We start from the raw sequence: 18,474 nt of genomic DNA, 5'->3' as shown, positions 1-18,474 counted from the left end.
CCTGAGCAAAATGCGCAGACACTACTTTCATCTGCTCAGTGTCAAATATTTTCTTCTGTGAAAATTTGTCGTTTTTCCATAAAGTTTTCTGGTTTTACAAAATTGTGTGGTGTTGCCTCTCTCACGCATCAGTGAAGATGTTTTATTGGAGCCAGTTTTGTGCGAACAGCTCCGACGGCGGAGCAGACGGCGTTTCCTCTCCCTCCGAACGCGCTCAGACGGCCCCGTGCGAGCTCCATCTGCCTGCGCTGCTTCCCCCCTGGTGCGAGAGGCGGCGGAGGGCTTTCCCACGGGAGCAGACGCCCGCCTCGGGGCACGGGGACGTGGCGACCGGCGTGTGACTGGTGTGTGGCCGGCGTGTGTGGCCCTCGCCTAGCCCGGCTCTCCTGGTCTGGAGAGTGCCCGCTGCGCGGCTGCACCCCGGCCCCTCCGCTGACGACGGGCCGGAGACGGCCTGTCCCGTGTGCCCCTCGCCCGAGCCCGGGCGCCGCCAGAGGCCCTGCCCCGAGGCACCGCGCCTCGGCTCCTGCACGCGCGTCCGCCGACGCCCACGGCCGAGGCCCGGCCCCTGCCGCTTCGCAGCGTGGGCTTTAGCTGTGTCTGTTCTGCCCAAACTGCAGTTCGCCTTTTCCGTTTTCAGTCTTCTTGGTGCTTTTGGATGATTTCCAGGAAAGAAAGAAGAAATGTTGCCGACACGTGTACAGTGCTCAAAGCAAAGCAGGCCCTTTTAGCTCGTAACCTCAGACGCGTAAACAACATGCTTTCGACTTCACCTGCCCCGTCAGGCCTTCCGTGCCCTGCGCCCGACACTCCCGCCCCCGGGCCGCGGTCCACACACCCCGATGGGCCCACGAGGCCCGCCTCGCCTGCTCTGCTGATGCCAAGCCCTGCACTGGCCCCGGCCCCAGCCCGGACGGAGGCCAGCACCGAGACACGCGACACCTGTCGGCAGAGCAGCTTTCCGCTCGCGCCCACGTCCTGCCCGCCTTTCGGCCCGCCTGAGACGCTGTCATCTGCGTCAACCCTCCCAAGCCCAGAGGGCGTTCGACCCTGAAGTCTGACGACACGCGTGTGTGACTCCTCCCCCCACTGGCCTGGGAACACCTGGAGGCTGACACGGCGCTGCTCCGCACCTGGGCCGCCGCCGGCCGCGCTCGCACGCGGGGGGTGCTGCGGGGGTGCTGCGGGGGCGCGCGAGGCCGAGGGCACCCGCGCGGGCAGAGCGCGCAGCGGGCCACGGGACAGGCGAGTGGAGCCGGCACGGGCGGCCCCCGAGGGCCCAGAGCAAACACACAGGGAGCTGGGCCGCCCCAGAGGAGACCCGGAATCGCGGCGCCTGCTCGCCGCAGGGCCCTCCTTGCTGCCCCCGTCGCAGTCGCGGCCTTGGGGGACGCCGGGCGTTTCAAGCAGGAAGCTGAGAGGGAGGCACTGTGGCTGAGCTGGTGGGGACCGGTGCCTGGCCCGGGGGACGGGTGGGGGGACGGGTGGGAATCCCCTCCCTGCTCGTTCGCAGAAGCCGAGCCGCAGCCTGGGAAGTGGGGCCGGCGCCCCCCTGGCTGCGAGGCTGCAGCACGGCAGGAGGACCCTCCCCCGGCACGCGGGCCCGAGCCCGGCCCCCTGCAGCACTCGCCCAGCGTGCGCACGCTCGCCGCACACACACACCAACACACTCACACCCCTGACACTCACACTCACACCATCACACAGACACCTGCTGGAGTGTGCCGGCGCTGCCTCCCCGTCTCCTGCCCCCGAGCCCCCCAGGTACCGTAGGGGTGGGTGAGGGTGCCCCTGGGGCCCCCTTCTCGATCGCCGGGGCCAGGCCACGCTGGAGCGAGGCAGTGCCGGGCAGTGACACCGACGGGCGCCACGCTGCAGTCTGCGCCCGCCGGGCCCCGCCTCGCTGACGCGGTCGGTGTGGCGCTGGTCTCAAAGGGACCGAAGACCAACCGGACCGTGTCCTCGGAGACACCCTGCTCGCGGTCCCGGGACCGTGGAGCCCCGCTCCGGAACGCACCCCGAAGCCAAGGCGCCTCCTCGCAAAACAGGCCACACAGCAGCACGAGCTCGGGGGCCGGCTGTGGCCACGGCATGCCCGGGGCGCGGGGCGCGGGGCACGGGGCCTGCCCTCCGCCCCCGTGCAGGAAGCCGCCTCTCCGCGTGGCCCCAGGCGTCCCTGCCACCGCCGTCAGCCCCGACGCGCTGACGGCCCTGCCTCGGGCTGGCTCTCTGAACTACGAGGCGCAACGCCTAGTGTGCCCACGGCAAGCGAACCCAGCACATCGGCCTCTCCAGCCGCAGGCCTGACTGCAGACGGTGGCACCAGCAGGGCCCGTTCCCCCGGGCGCCCGCTCCGACTGCTGGGACAAGGCCCGGGTGCACGGGCTGGCCGGGATCGGTGGAAGCACGGGGCGGCGGACAGAGGAGGGGATGCTGCGGTGTGGGCCTGGGCTCCAGGACCCTCCCATCGTCTCCCGGGGATCCCCCCACGTCAGGAGCCGCAGCACAGGGCGGCAGGGCGCGGGGTCCCCCTGGTCGCGGATGTCGGGAGCCAGTCCCCGGCATGGACCACGCCCAGGAACGGTGGCCAACGCACCCTTTCGGCAGCCCCTGGCCAGCGGTCAGGACGTGCGGCGTGCGGGCCGGAGCAAACACTCCGCGTGCCGGCCGCACGGCCCACGCCGCCGCGGGTGCAAGCAGCCAGGCGGCTCTGCTGTGCGCACAGGTGCACGGGGCTCGGGGTACAGCGTCCGGGCGGCAGGCTCAGGAGTGGTGAGACTTCACTCCAGAACAAGCACTGCCCCCGGCAGCCAGCACGTCGTAAACACGCCGCAGAAGCAAACATTCCCCAGCAGCTTCGCCGGGCCCCCAAGGAAGCTCAGAATCTTCACAGGATGCAAAGCATCTGGCATCCAGCCAGCCAGATGTCAGAATTCGCAGAGGGGGACCCGAAACAGCTATTGTAACTGAATCCCATACTTTCAACAGTTAAGTGGAGAAATGAAATGGAAAAAAGACCAAAATAAAATTTATAGAGACAGAAGCCACAAAGCCCCAAACGAAAAAGACGTGGATCACCTTCATGGAAGGTTAAGCATTAACTAAAGAAAACGTCGGAAAGCGCAGAGACATGCAAACGGAAACAACTTGAAATCTAAAGCAGCGGGAGAAAGCGCCGTGTGGACTGAAGCGAGCGGGGCGCGTGCTGGGCCTGGCGCCCCGTCCGCGCGGCGGCCGACGTCTGGCCGGGCCTCCCACGAGCTGCGACCTGCAGACTCGGAGCTCAGAAACCAAACACCCCACGACACGCGAGGAAAAGCAGAAGACGTCACATCGCAGTCTGAGTGCTCAAAACCGGTGACGGAGAAACCGCGTCAGGATCAGTCAGAGGACAGGCGTGCGCGAGGCGCGATGACCATCTGTCACACGGACGGCGCGCGCGAGGAGTCGGGGGGACGTCACCAAAGTCTGGAAGAGGAAAGGCCCCTCAGCTGAGAAGATTAACCCAGTGACAAACCCTCAGCGAGACCGACAGAGGAAGGGACGGGTGCGTGTGGGGACCTGGGGACGGCGCTGCTGACTGGCCTCAGGGGCGTGAGAAGGGCCGGACGGGACACTGCGGACTGCCCACCGGGACGCGACAGCCCTGACGCGGGAAACGCGTGAGCCACCAAAACCGACCCAAGGAGAAACAGAAAGTCTGAACAGACCTGTCACAAGTAAGGAGACTCGAACTGTAATGAAAAACCTCGGAACGAAGTGTCCGTGACCAGCTGGCTTCACCGGTGGACGCTACTGGCCGTTCACAGGAGTCACCACTGACCCTTCCCAAACCCTCCCAAACAGATGAAGAGGAAGAGATGCTTCTGCACTCATTTTGAAACCAAAGCCAGACAAAACATCCCAAGACAATAAACTAGGACCAACGGCCCTTATGAACGTAGGTGTAAAATCCTCAACGAGACACCAGCAAACTGCACCCAGCGGCGCGTCCGCAGGCCGACTCCACACCAGGGACGCGGGGGGAGCTCGGCGTGCAATCATCAAGGACGGAGCGCCTTGCTAACGGAACGCGGGGGACGCGGCGCGATCGCCCCGACGGAGGCGGAGAAAGCATTTGGCAAAAACCCAACGTCCTTCGTGATAAAAACACTCAACGACCTAGGATTAGAAGGGAGATTTCTCAGTGTGGCAAAAAGCACTTACTAACACCACGGCGAAGGTCACGCTCCCTGGGAAGACCGAGAGCGTCCCCCAGATGAGGAACGAGACCGGGACGCGGCTCTCACCCGGGAGCTGGGCAACGAGAAATAGAAGGCACCCGAGCTGGAAGGGAGCGGGACGGACACCTGCGTTCGCAGGGGACACGCAGAAAACCCTAAGTGCTGAAAAACAGACGCATCCGGCCCCGCGGCAGGAGGGAGACCGGCGCGCGAGGAGCAGGCCTCGGAAAGCCCGTCAGAGGACGATCCCCTTGCGCCGCGTCGGCGAGGACAGAGCCCTGAGAACGCGGCCACTGAGTGGGTGGAGGGACTCGGGGAGAGACTCCAGGGGGACTGGCCTCCGAAGGGCCCCCCGTCGTCACGAGGCAGCTCTGAACCGCGCTGAGGACACACTGTGCGGCTCGTCTGAGGGGCCCAGGTGGCACCGCAGGGCCTCGCCAACCCCACCGGCAGTGACCGTGGGGACGGCGGGCGGCATGCTCGCCCCCGAGCCCCATCTGTGTCACGCTGAGGCCGCGGGCCTTTGGGGTTCGCATCCCAGGGGTGCAGGCGCTTCCGGCCTCTCAGAGAAGGGAGGCTCCCGGGGTCAAAACCGGAGTCCCGGCCAAAGGGACTGGGAAGGTCTCGAGGGGCTGCTTCCTGGCGAGGGGTGACCGGGCCCCGACCGACGCCCCCCGCCCTGCCCGCTCTGGCCCGGGGGAGAGGGCCGCCGGACGGCGCACCGGGGAGCCCCCATGGCCACAGCCGGTGGACACCTCAGAGAAAGCGCAGCCGCGGGGCATCCGGCCGCCCTCCGGCCTGGGCCAGCTTGCCTTTCCTTCGTGAGCACATCGGCCCAGGAAGGGCCCGGTGAGGTCCCGCCGTGCTCCCCCGGGAACGGGCCCTGGAGGGCTCCGGGGTGTTCTCATTCGGGCTGGCGAGGCTGCAGCCCGACCGCCGGCGACAGGCACGTGGCAGCAAACCGGGCCTTGGCTCCGAGGCAGCGGGGGGTGGGGGTGCTGAGAGCGGGGTGCGCACCACGCTTCCTGTGGGGCCCGGAGGCCTGACCAGCCCGACCGGGAGCTGTGTCCGGGGGTCACAAGCTGCACGAAGCTCCGGAGGACACAGAGCAGGGGCTGTTGGCGGCCACCAGCCCCGATGTCCCCGTGGCGCTGGGCGGGGACCGTCTGAAAGGCGTCTCTGCGGGCGGGCTGTCCCTGAGGCTCCTCTGCAGTGGGCTCCTCACTGGGTCGGGGAGCAACACCGGTTCCAGGCTTCCCGTCACAGGAACGGGCCAGGCAGGGACACACGGGGACCTCGGAGCTCCCACCCCAGGAGGGCAGTGGGCCCGGGCCGTGCCACGGGACGAGGTGGCAGAGCAGCCGCCAGGGAGCCCGGGGCCGCCATCTGACCGCGAAGCAGGGGGGTCGCCCGGGCGTGCGGGGAGAGCTGGGGGCTGAGAGGGAGCTGCGCCGCGCAGGGCCACGGCCGCGGCACGGGACGGGCGGGTGACGTGAGGTCAGCACTGGGGGCTGGAGAGGCCGGGTGGCCGCGGGGCTGGGTTTCTTCCCGTCTGGGGCTACGCCGAGGATTTCTAAAGATAAATGAACCAGCTCATGTTTTGGGGTTGTCAGACCCGCTCTGACTCTACACGAGTCTAGGTGGTGAGGCCACTGGAGGGGTCGCTTTCCAAGTCTGAAGGGCCACCTCCTCCCACAGCCTTCCCTGGGCCCCCTGGTAAACGCAGAGCCGGCAGCCAAAAGAAAAAGTAACACACGATAAAATACCCACAAAAAACCTAACAAGACTCGTGCAAGTGTCACTAGAGGACAGTGGCCACCTCGCGCGAAGGACAGAGGCCCGAGCACGCAGAGGCGCACGCGGCTGCGGCCGGGAGAAGCCCACGCGCGGAGCCCCCGTTTGCAGTGGCCACAAAAGTGAGGCAGGGCCCACAGGGTCCCGACGGCAGACCCAACGCGCCACCCCAAGTTCACTCGGCGGGGAAAACGTGAGCACGTGTGCGAAGACCCCGGAGGAAAGGGGGTTCCGGGGTTCCTGGGGTTCGGGGGTTCGGGGTTCCAGGGGTGCCGGGGTTCCGGGAGTGCCGGGGTTCCGGGAGTGCCGGGGTTCCTGGGGTTCCGGGGTTCGGGGGTTCTGGGGTACCAAGGTTCCAGGGGTTCCGGGGTGCTGGGAGTGCCGGGGTTCCGGGGGTTCTGGGTTTCCGGTGGTGCCAATGTTCTGGGGGTTCCGGGGTGCCAAGGTTCCGGGAGTGCCGGGGTTCCTGGGTGCCGGGGGTTCTGGGGTTCCAGGGGTTCCGGGGTGCCAAGGTTCCGGGGGTTCCAGGGTTCGGGGGTTCTGGGGTGCCAAGATTCCAGGGGTTCTGGGGTGCCGGGAGTGCCGGGGTTCCAGGGGTTCTGGGGTGCCAAGGTTCCGGGGGTTCCAGGGGTACCGGGGTGCCGAGGTTCCGGGGTGCCGGGGAGCTGGGGGTGCCTCTGTGGGCGGCACTGGCCTCCCGGGGGTCCGGGGTTCCTGGCCAATGGTGGGGTGCTGGCGCGGCTGACGGGCTGCAGCCTCGGCGCTGCCTCCCTGGCACCTGCTCGACTCCGAGGAGGAAGGGCGCCCGGTGCGCCGCCGGCCTTGACTCTGGGGCTACGGACCCCACGCCAGCGTCCGCCCAACTCAGACGCCCAGTCCCCGCTCGAAAGCCGCACCCCGACCTCCCCATGCCACGCGTGAGGGGGGCACCAGCCCGAGCCCCTGCCGCCATGCTCTCCCTGCGCAATCCGCATGCATCTCCAGGGCGACCGGGCCTCCCGGGCCGGCGGGCCCCTGCCCCACCCACAGGGCCCCTGACGGGAACCTGGCTCCCAGGGGATGGTGCCACAGCGGGGCGACCGCGAGGACGGCGACGGAGGAGGAGGAGGCGCGTTCGCGGGCGCGTCGCTTCAGCCTGGAGGCCGTGCCTGCTCCGCGGGGAAAGGCCAGCCGGCCGGCTCAGGCTCAGGGGAGCGACGAGCGATGGCACTGAACTGGGGGCTCGGGCCCGGGGTGCAGATCCCGGGGCCCCCCGGACGGCCGGCCCGCGGCCCGGGGCAGCGCAGCCTGAGGGCGCACCGCACATTCACCACGGCCCTCTGCCCTCAGAGACCGCGGGCTGCAGTGTGCGCAGGACGAAGCTCCTCCCACAGCGGCCGTCTGTCCCCCGTGGTGGTCGGGCGCTCTGCACGCTGCCCGCCCCGGCCCGCGCCTGCCCGCGCCTGCCCGCGCCTGCCCGCCCCGGCCCGCGCCACAGGCCTGAGGAGCAGGCCCCAGAGGGGACCTGCATGAGCGCAGAGACATGCAGGCCAGACGCACCCTGGCCCAGGACGGGTGACGGCCTGAGGATGACACCGGCCCATGGGGGGCAGGTCATGACCTCGGGCAGCCAGCATGCCGCTGTCCCCGCCTCGCGGCAAGGCCCAAACCCCACGCCGTTTCCAGCTGTGCTTTGACGACAAGGGCCACGGCTGCCAGGCCCACACGCTGCGCCTGCGGGTGAAGTCACGGTGGGGACGGGGCTTCTGCCTGCACCTGACGCGCCGGGTCCCCTCTGGCCACGGAGACCCCGGCAGGCGTCTCGGGGACTCACCATGTCCGCTCTCTGCTTCTGGACTCCCAGGTCCTCCAGCGCCTGTGACAGCTGAGCCTTCAAGACAAGACGAAGTGGGGTTAGTGGGCTTGCTGCTTGCCCCTCCACTGCCTCCAGGGACTGTGGGGGGAGGGGGCCTGGAAACCAGCTGGCAGCTGAGGGAGACCCCAGATCCGTATTGTTTAGAGACGGGGACTGAGGGGCAGATGGGAAGCATGATGCTCTTGCCAAATCTGTTCCCACATCTGCCACTGGAAGGCAACTTGGAGGGGGTTAGGGGCACTGGTGGGGGCAGGCTCAGTGTGCCTCATTCTGGAGGAAGTGATTAGGGCCAGCACCCAGGAAAACCCCTGAGGCCCAGCCCCTGCCCGCTCTGTATGGGTGCTGGACCCCAGGCAGAGAGGTGGCCCACCCACCACCCAGGAGGTACAGGCAAGGTTCTGCCCACCCACGTCACCAGCTCAGCTCCCGCTGTCACAGGGCCCTCACTGTCCCCCAGACCGGGCGGCGATCAGGGGCTGCTGTGCTCTGCCCCGGGCAAGTCAGCTGCACGTCACGTCTCCAGGGCGGCCACCATGCGACAGGCAGCACCCCAAAACGGGGGTCCACTGGGCTCAGGCCCCAGTGGCTCACGCACCCCTACCCAGGCTCCGAGCCACGGGTGTGGTGTGCGTGGGCCTCCTCCTGGTCCTCGGCACCGCTCGGGTGGGGGCTGCCCGACCCCGTGGCGCTGTCTCGCCCGGAGGTGAGGGCTCTGGGCAGGCCCAGCGCGGCCCAAGCGCAGTAGCCGGGCTCCCATGGGGACGCCAGGGACAGGGCAGCGCAGAGCTCCTGGGGGGCTGGAGAGTCCCCCCCAACGCTGAACGCGGTCCCCCTCCACTGTACAGTGGGGAGGCTGGAGCCCAGGGAAGGGCCCGAGGTCGCGGGTCACATGGAGAGAGCGCGATGGGGGCCTCAGGCCTCCTGCTGTCCTGCCCCACGCAAGTGACCAAGTGTAAGGGACACGGAGGACAGCATGCCAGCCGGACGTCACTGCGCCCTCCCAACGGCAGCACCCGGACTCACTCCCGGTTTCTGTCCGGCGGCGACCCCAAGGAGCAGCGAGGCCCGTCCCCCCACGCGGACGGCAGGCCACGCCGACGCACCACAGGCAGGCCGCTCACGGCTGGGGCTGATGGGGACCGTGGCTCCGCGCGGCCTGCGGGGACGGAGGCCTCCAGCCCGCCGGGTCCCCGCTGCAGCGTCGTCCGGGAACGTGCGAGCAGTCGACGTTCCGGACCCGCGCCCCCACCCACCGAGTCAGAGCCCCCGGGAGGGCCCCGCGGGAGCCCAGGGTGCACACCAGAGTCTGAGAACCGCCGCTGGAGGGCTGTAAGTTAAAGCCGGGCCACCAGAGACCGGTCCCAAAGTCCGCGTGCTGCAGCGCGCGGCATGGCACGGAGGGCGGGGCGAGGGATGTCGGCAGGCGGCCGAGCCGAGCTGATTCGGACGGCCACGCGTGGCCGAGCACCGGACGATCGCTGGAGCCCACAGCTGGGCTTTTGAGAAGCTGAAGCTGACGAACCTTTAGCTAGACTAAGGAAGAGAGGGCGAACCCTCGAATAAATAAGATCAGAAACGAGAGAGGAGGCATCACACCTGTACCACAGAAGCAGAGACGCACGAGAGACCGTGTGAGCAACCACACGCCAGCAGGCTGGGCAACCTGGAAGAAACGGATGAACTCCTGGAAACACACGCCCTACCAAGAAAAAACCAGGCGAAAAACAGGAAATCCGAACCCACCAATAAGGAGTGAGGAGCCCGAATCGGCAATAAAGAACCTCCCCAAAAAGAAAGGCCCAGAACCAGAAGGCTCCGGGGCGAATTTTACCAAACATTTAAAGAAAAACTAACAACAATCATTCTCAAATTACTCCAAACATTGAAGAGGAAGGAACACTTTCGAACCCATTTTAAAAGGCCAGCGTCACCCCAATTCCAAAGCCAAACAGGGGTGCCACAAAGAAAAGAAAATCACAGGCCAATGTTCCTGATGAACAGAGATGCAAAAATCCTCAACAGAAACGAGCAAACCAAATTCAGCAGTACATTAAAGGGACCACACACCATGAGCCAGAGGGACCTATTCCAGGGATGGTTCAATATCCGCAAATCAATCAGTGTGATTCACCACATTGATGGAATGAGGATAAATATCACACGATCATCTCAGCAGATGCAGAAAAAACATTTCACAAAATTCAATATCCTTTCATAATAAAAATTAACTAGGTACCGAATGGACATACTGCAATATAAGAAAAGCCATATATAATAAGCCCATAGCTAACATCACACTCAATGGTAAAAAACTAAAATCCTTTCGTCTAAGATCTGGAACAAGACAAGGTTGCCCGGCATCACCATTTCCACATGACACAGCACTGGAAGTCCTAGCTGGGGCATTCAGACAAGAAAAAGAAATAAAAAGCAGCCAAATAGGAAAGGAAAAAGTAAAATTACCTGTTTGCACTATCTTATACATAGAAAACAAGACTCCACCAGAAAATTGTTAGGACTAATAAATGAATCCAGAAAAGCTGCAAGATAAAAAAAAAAATCAAACTATAAAAATAAGGTGCATTTCTATATATAACAGTGGACTATCTGAAAAAGAAATAAACCAATCCCATTTATGATAGCATCAAAAAATAAAATACTTAGGCTTATATTTCATCAAGAAGGTAAAAGACTTGTACCCTAAAACCGTAAGACACTGATAACAGAAACTAAAGAAAACGCAAATAAATGGAAAGCTATCCCATGTTCATGGATTGGAAGAAGTAATGTTAAAATGTTCACATTACTCAAAGCGAAATGCAGATTCAATGCAATCCCTACCAAAATTCCAATGGCATTTTTGACAGAAATAGAAAAAACAATCCTAACCTTTGTAAAGAAACACAAAATACCCCAAATAGCTAAAGGAATCTTGAGCGAGAACTAAGCTGGAGGCATCGTACTTCCCAATCTCAAATTACATTACAAAGACATAGTAATCAAAACAGTATGGCACTGGCATCGAAACAGACACATGGATGAATGGAACAGAACCCAGAGCCCAGAAATAAACCCGTGTGCATACGTCATCTGGCCGTGACGAGGGCACCAAGGGCACGACGGGGAAAGAGCCTCTGCTGCGCACGGCGCTGGGCAGACTGCGCGGCCACGGGAGGGTGCCGCTGGGCCCCCACCTCGCACCACGCAGACCGGAGGCTGGAACCACGAAACTCTCAGAAGACACACAGCGGACAAGCTCCTCAGCACGTGCCCTGGCACCGAAAGCACAGGCAACGAGAGCAAACTGAGAAGTGGGCCCACATTTAACTGAAAAGCCTCCGCACGGCAGAGGAAACCGTCGACAGAATGGACGGCAGTGGAGGAAATACAGGATGAAAGAAGGTATCTGCAAACCGTGCACCGATGAGCAGTTAACATCGCGTATGTGGAACCCTTACCGCTCGATAGCAAAATAACGAAGTAAGCAACGGGCAAAGGGTCGCGAGAGACCTTCCCGAAGAGGGTGCAAGCGGCTGACAGGTACGGGGAAGGCGCCCAGCGCCACGGACGCCTGGGAGACGGCCACCGGGCTGCGGGGAGGCGTCCCCTCGCGCCGGGTAGGACGGGCGTGCTCGAGGAGACCACGGCGGAGCTGGTAAGGGTGCGCCGTGCACGCTGGGGGCCTGGAAATCGATTCGGCCGCCATGGGAACCAGCGCAGAGGCTGCTCAGAACACTAAAAATAGAAGCAGGACCCACGCGATCCAACAACCCCACTTCCAGGGACACATCCCAAGGAAATAAGTCACTGTCCTGAAGGAACCATCTACATGTCCCTGTCCACCGCAGCGTCATTCGCGGAGACCGAAACACGTCAACAACCTGTGCGCCCGTCGGTGGCAAAGGGCCGGGGACGAGGCGTGCGCCTGGGCGACGGGCATCGCTGAGCCTCAGGAAGGTAGACGCGGCCCTCGCGGCAGCGCGGAGGAGCCTGGCGGGCGCCGCGCTGCGTGAGATGCGCCCGACCCAGAGGCAGGAGCCGTTGCGGGCCCGCGGCCACCTGAAGCCGGGGCTGCCCACAGGCTCGCGCGGCCAGCGGCCCGGGCGTCTGCTTCCGCGGAAAAGCCTGGAAGAGCAGCCCGGACCGAGATGCGGAGTAGGGCGGGGCAGGGCTCGAGACACAGGCTGCCGACTCCCGCAGCCACTTGATTAAACGGAATAAATGAAACCCACGCGGAACGGCGCAGACTTCACTGGAGCGGGCCACTGGGCGCTCCGAGCGCAACGCCTCCACCTCCTGCTGCTGAAACGTTTCTGTGGGGATCAAGAAACGCCGCGCGGCAGAGCTGACGGGCGAGGCTCTGGGACGCGCTGGCTCTGGGCGGCCGGGCCTGCGCTCGTGGCTCCCGGCCCTCGGCCGCCAGGGACAGGCAGGCCCCTGAGAGGCGCCGAGGGGCGAGGCCAGGCTCCGGGCCACCGTGGCGGCTGTCACCCCAAGCAGCAGGGTCCTAGGAAGACGGGCTGGGCGTGGCCCCACGACTGGAGCCTGCACCCACACCCAGCCCCCCGCCCCCCGCTCTGTCCATGGTTTCACTGGCGCACAGCCACACCCACTGTGGCTGCAGAGCGGGGAGCGTGGGACCGAGACCACAGCGCTCGCTGCTGGCCCCTGACAGACGAAGCCTGGCGACCCTGCGTGAGCAGGACCTGGAGCCCGGGCGGGAGGGATGGCTGGAGAGAGAGGCCACGGAGGACGGGGGCGCGGAGGCAGGTGGCGGGAGAGAGATGAACGCACAGCCACGAGGGCAGAACAGAGAGAAAGCGCAGACGGAAAGGGAAGGAGGCTGGAGGCCGCGGGGCGCCCGGGCACTCACCTCCATCTCCGAGCTGTGGGCGTGCACCTTCTGCACCATGTCCTCGGCCTCGCGCATGCGCCGCGTGAGCTGGGGCGAGTACTCGGCCGGGGTCAGCTCGCTGTCGTAGGACCCCAGGATGGCGCGCATGCCGTCCCGCTCCTGTGGGCAGAGGGCAGGGGGTCAGGCCCGGGCGGAGGGGTGGTGACCTGGCACTGGAGGGACGCGTGTGACGGGGGGCGGGGCGGGAGAACGGGCTCGGGATCGAGCTCGGGGAGCACACTGTCCGGTGGCCGGGGGCCCCAGAGAGCGCCTCAGAGTTCACGCTGAACGCTCGGCAGCCTCGACTCGGACAGGCCGACGAGCCCGGCCGGGCCTCCCTGCCCGAGGGGTGGCATCCGTGTGCCGGCGCGCGCCGTGGCCACCGGGCCTTGCGCGGCGGCGGTCTGCTGAGTCCCCCAGCTGGGCGGGTCTCTACCCAGTGTCTTGGGTTAGCGACTTCCTGAGTCTCATCAAATCGGCCGAGGAAAACACCTGTTGGAGCTGGGCTGGGAAGTGGTCTGAGCATCTTGCCTCCCGCGACCCCTGACCTTAAACCCAGGAGCACTCGGAGCGCCGCCGGCAGGGTGAGATCTGTGTGGCATGCGGGCAGCAGGCGTCCCGATGGGGCCGAGACCCGGCACCCTCTGAGGGGCCCGGATCCCTGCTAAGACGGCTCTGGCTTCAGCAAGCTCACGGGAAGCCTGCGGCCGCAGTCCAGCGAGCATGCACAGCCTCCCCGGGGCCAGCACAGCCCCGGAGGGAGAGGCGTGTCTGGGAGACGTGCCGGGCCAGCCTCGTCGTGAGCCTCGGCTCCCTGACTAGCGAGGTGGGTGACCAGCCGATCTCAGAGGACAGTGGTGACAGCTCTGCCCCGCAGCTGAGGCCCACACGTGGCCACAGTGACCACATCCGCGTCGCAAACAGTCCTGTGCGTACCTGCGGGCGCACCCCCTCCAGCAGACGGCCCTGGGCCCTGGGCCCCGGCCCAGCCTTGCTCCAGGCCCGCCCAGGGCAGGCGTCCGGGTGCGTGGCAGCCCGCAGCGCCCCTGCCGCGGAGGCCAACGCTCAGAGCCGGGGGGGGGACCCTGGGCACCCCCAGCCGTAGAGCCGGGGCCCCCCTCCACTCGGCAGTCTCTAGGCTGGTACTGCCATGACCCAAGGCCTGTCTGTGCCCCCTGAGGACTCATCCCAGCCGCTCCGCTCCTCTGAGCATCGATACCGTGCCCGGCTCCGCCCAAACCCTCCCTTCTACGGCGAGCCTGGGGCTGTGGGTGGTGAGACCCCAACGTTCACCACTGAGAGTCTGTCGGCCGCTCGCTGCCAAGCTTCGTCCCTCACGAGCCTCGGGCTCAGTCGTCCCCCAGCATGGACTTCTAATTAGTCAATGACAAAACAATTCAATAAGTAAGAAATTAAAGTTATAGACCCAAGGGGAACTGGTCACGCATCTGTGAAAGTGTTTCCGCGGAAGGTTTATTGCGCGTCGTGGTTCTATTGGAGCCCTCTATCTTCCTGCTGACTTTCACGGCTCCCAGCTGGTTTCCGGTTCTCGCCACGGAGCGTGAGGCCAAGGGAGGCGGGGCGGGGTTTCCCGCCCCGAGCACGCGGCGACTGTCTCTGTCACCGGCCAGCAAACCTCCACGCATGCCCCATACACGCCCCCCCCCGCCACAGCTCCAGGAGCAGGGGGGCAGCGAGGAAAACCGAGGGTCGAAAGGGGGTTGGTTTGTGCCTTTCAGAGAAACTGCTCTGCTGTTAGCGGTGCGAGAGTGGGGACTGTCCGGTCTGGCCGGACGGCGACTCTGTAACGGCTGAATCCACCTGCGCCAAGTGCGGTCCGTCTCCACTCTCGGCTGAGCGGGCAGGCGCCCCGGCTGCGGCGGGGACCGTGACGCTCGCCAGGGCAGAGATGACGGCAGAGTCGGGCCCTGCGCTCCGTGGAGGCCCTTCGCCAGGGACAGGGTTTCCGGCACACGTGGCCCGCTGTCGGCCCGTCTGCGGCCAGGGAAGGGCAGCAGCTCTGTGCGACGGGGCAGCGCTGTGGCCAGGGAGGACGGTGTTCCGGGACGGTAGGGGACGAGAGGCGGGACGCGGGGGGGGGGGGGGGCTTCTCGGCTGTGCGTGAGGACCCTTCGAGGGCCAGTCCTGCATCCTCCCGCTGGGGGGGGGGGGGTTCCCGCTACTCCCAGCCCTGACAGGCCCTCGACGGCAACGGCAGACGAGCCCCCTGACCGGCTCCTGCTGAGGGCATCACGAGGGACGCCACGGGCCTCCGGCTGCCGGGACCTGCTTCTCGCCTTCCGCCCTCCACTGCCTCCCTAGCCCAAACCTGGGCGTGAGTGCGCAGGGACCCCGTGCTGGGCTGGGGTGGGGGAGGCTGAGACGCGGGCCTTCGGCAGGGGTCTGGAGGCCTGGGCCTGTACCCTCCTGAGTGCCAGGGAGGATGCGCAGACACCAGAGGTCCCCAGGGGAAGACTGGGGGTCCCAGGGGCTCCAGGAAGGGCATGGGCTTCCTGGGGGGCGCGGCCGGGGCAGGGCCCTCTGACCAGAGGGAGAGGCCTGAGCCGGCACCCGGTGCGCCCTCGCGAGAGAGCGGCAGGGACCAGCAGCCGCGGCAGCCGGCCCTCCCAGGTGAGGTGACTGACGCGGAGCTCTGAAGTGCGGCCCGAGACACGCCGGGGCCCACGGGGACACACACGCGCACCCCGCACAAAGGCTGCAGAACACGCGGGCTGGGGTGCTCCCCGGGCCACGGGGCGCTTCTGCGCACGCCGCTGCGGCACGCCGTCTGGCCGGCCGGACACGTGCGGTGCGGCCTCATGGCAGGCGCCCTTCCGCGGGAGAAGCGCAGCTTCAAGCCCCGGGCCCTGGCGTGGGGGGGCAGAGGGCAGAAGCGCGGGATGGCCGCGAGGACGAGGCTGGTCGGCCACGGCGCCCGGGGCCTGGCGCAGGGACGGCCGCCGCCTAGAGGCGGTGTGGAGCCACAGAGAGGACGCCCCGGCGGGAGCGCAGCCCCTGGAGGAGGCCATCGCCCCCCAAAGGGGACGCCGTTGAGCACCGGGCCTGCGCCTCCTGCCCTGGCCCCGCCCCGCCTCCCCGCGGATGAGCCGCGTGACCGCAGGGAAGAAACTGGCCTCCCTGTGCCACGGGGCGAGCACGGGACCCCCGGGTCTCTGTGAAGTTCGAGCAGAGCTGCGCGTGCAGCACTTCGGCCAGAGCCGGGCGCGCGAGGCTCAGTTCGAGGGGCACGGCCGTGGCTGCCCCTGCTGCTCCGCGACCATTCTCGCCGTTTCTCCCGCTCTCGTGACGACCACGCCTGCCTGGGACGGTGGCTGGACAGGCAGCAGGAAGGCCAGGGAAAGCCAGCCTCCCCTGCCGCCGGGCGCAGCCCGCGTCGGAAGCCCCCGGCCCGGCGAGGCTGGGGGGACACGCAGGGACCCGCCGCCAGGGAGGCGCCCGCCGGCCCCCCGGCCACGGCCGCACCTCACCAGCTCTTTCCTGCCACCCGCCTCTCAGCCTCTGCCACCGCGGCCGCGGGCCCGATGCTGTCCCCGCCCGCCGCTCGGGCCCGCGCCCGCTCCGGCTGCAGGGCCGCGTCCCCAGCAGCACCTCCTCGCGGCCCATCTGTGCCCGGCCCCGGCCCCACAGCACTTTCCTTTCTTTAAGATACAGAGGCGTTGTTCTTTGCTCCCGCTCCTCTGCTGCCAGCCTGTCCCCTTTCTACCCCGATGCCTGGGAGCTGCGCCTGACCCAGAGCCTCATGTCACAGACAGAAGCCAGCGACACGGGACCCTGGAGAGGCGGGAAGCCCCGGCTGCGAGGGCGCCCTGGGCCCCGCCCTCCATGCTGCCCCGGCAGCTCTGGGAGCTGCAAGCGGACACCTGCCAGCGGCTGCAGGCCAGGTGCCCGGCTCCCGGGGTCAGAAGCTCCGACAGGGGACCTGGGGACGGAGGCCGAAGGGGAGACGCCACACCCGAGGACGTCACCCTGACCCCAGAGCCAGGACGAGCCGCCCAGTCCCGAGTCCCTGGAGGGCAGGCTTGTGGTCCCCCACGGCCACGTCCCGGCCGGGCCGCCCCTCACGCTGGGTGTCGCCTGGCCGTGCTCCTGACCTGCGGACCCCGAGATCCTGGAACAGGCCGTGGGCACTTACTTCCGGCCACGGCCTCCTGGCGCTGAGCCCTGTCGGCACGGCCGAGGCATGCGGGGCAGCGTGGGGCGGTGGCCGGGTTCCCACCGCAGGGAACAGACAGCGGGGAGGGGGCGGGTGGCGACCAGGAGGCCGCGGGCGGGTTTCCGCAGCCGGGACGAAGCGCCCGCCGTCCCATTTAGAAGCCGTCAGAGGTTCCAAAAGTGTGTGTGGGGGGGGGGGGCGGTGGACCCAACCACCCAGCACACCTGCCACAGACGGGGGCCGACGTGGCGTGGCTGCAGCAGCGAGTCGGTGGGGGGGGCCTCCCAGTGCCCGACACGCGGCGCGGACCGACTGCTCGCCAGCCTCGCGGGTCCTGCAGGTGGACGGCCCAGGGCACGTCACGGGGACGTGGGCACGGAGCAAAGGTCTGAGGAACAGTGACGACACCCGACAGGTGGCCCTGGACGGCACGGGTCTGGCCGTGCGGGCGGCTCGTCCAGACGCGGACCTTAGGTGAACCCATGCAGCTCGCCTGCACCGTTCGAGGGTCGCCTGTGTTTAAACGCCCACGAGGACACAGAAGAAAGTTAACAGAGAATCGGGTGAAGAAGAGGCCACCAATCGTTTTTTAAAGGCACACGAGCGCACACGCAGGTGTGCCCACATGCACGCCGTCTGCACAAGCACACACGAGGAGCCGGGCGGCCCGGCCGGCCGGCGGGCAGAGCGGAAGCTGCACTTCTCCCCGCAGACTCTGGATGACCCTTCCGGTTTCTAATACGTGTTACATTACTCACCGAATGTGTCATCTACTGAAAATGTACAAGTGAAAAATAAAAATTAAAGAAATAGAACTCGAATATAAAAGCATTTAAGGAAACCCTGGAGCTTTAAACTGTTCCGGAGGGGATTAAAGATACCGTTACCCATCTACTACATTAAATATATATGGAAACCACTAAAAGAAGAAAAATAGAGAAAGGAGAGAAAAAAGAAACAACATGAGAAAAAGCTCCAATAAATCCAAAAGGAGGCAAGAAGAGGAGAAAGTAACAAAAAATGAGACTAATAAAAAAGTATTAAGTAAGATGGAAGAAATTAAATGAAATAAATCCAAAGAATAAACAACATAAAATTGACGAACCGTCCCAATAACGAGACGAGGACGGTCGTGGTGCGCAGAAACGAGCAGCAGCTGCGGGAGACGCCGCCGGAGATCCAGAGAGCGCGACGCGGAGAGACCGCGAGAGGCGTCGCCGGCGTCAGGCCGGACCAGCACGGCAGGTCCCACCGCGGGCGACGTGCGCGTCACGCGGCGGGGGAGGGCTCTTCAGGGCTGCACACGGGTTTTACACGCGTGAGAGACAGAACACATAAAGCAAATACTGAAAAAATGGCAAGATTTTAATATATCCTTAAGAATCGATAGATTGAGCAACTGAATAAAGTGAAGATTCCAAACAGCACTGTTAATTTATTTAAAAGATATTTACAGAACACTCCCAAACAACTGGGCGTAACACAGTTTTTAGGCACACAGAGAACACTTAGGAAAATTTAGCAAATTCCATAA

The 18,474-nt window shown here is 65.3% G+C and overlaps 1 protein-coding gene across 6 annotated transcripts in view; it reads right to left on the bottom strand.

Annotated features, from left to right (window-relative positions):
- Positions 1 to 18,474, bottom strand: part of MAD1L1 (mitotic arrest deficient 1 like 1) — a 202,555-nt gene that overhangs the window by 50,245 nt on the left and 133,836 nt on the right. For all 6 annotated transcript variants that reach the window (XM_016119080.2, XM_036224937.1, XM_016119079.2 and 3 more), the window contains 2 exons: positions 12,746 to 12,886; positions 7,831 to 7,887 (listed from right to left, as the gene is read on the bottom strand). In XM_016119080.2, the coding sequence (XP_015974566.2) occupies positions 7,831 to 7,887; positions 12,746 to 12,886 (198 nt within the window). The remainder of the gene's footprint in view (positions 1 to 7,830; positions 7,888 to 12,745; positions 12,887 to 18,474) is intronic.

The sequence above is a fragment of the Rousettus aegyptiacus genome, unplaced genomic scaffold (genome assembly GCF_014176215.1).
Source record: "Rousettus aegyptiacus isolate mRouAeg1 unplaced genomic scaffold, mRouAeg1.p scaffold_m13_p_7, whole genome shotgun sequence".
In the NCBI taxonomy this organism is placed as follows: Eukaryota; Metazoa; Chordata; class Mammalia; order Chiroptera; family Pteropodidae; genus Rousettus; species Rousettus aegyptiacus.
Note: the sequence above shows the minus strand (reverse complement) of the source record. Positions and strands in the feature narration are given on the sequence as shown.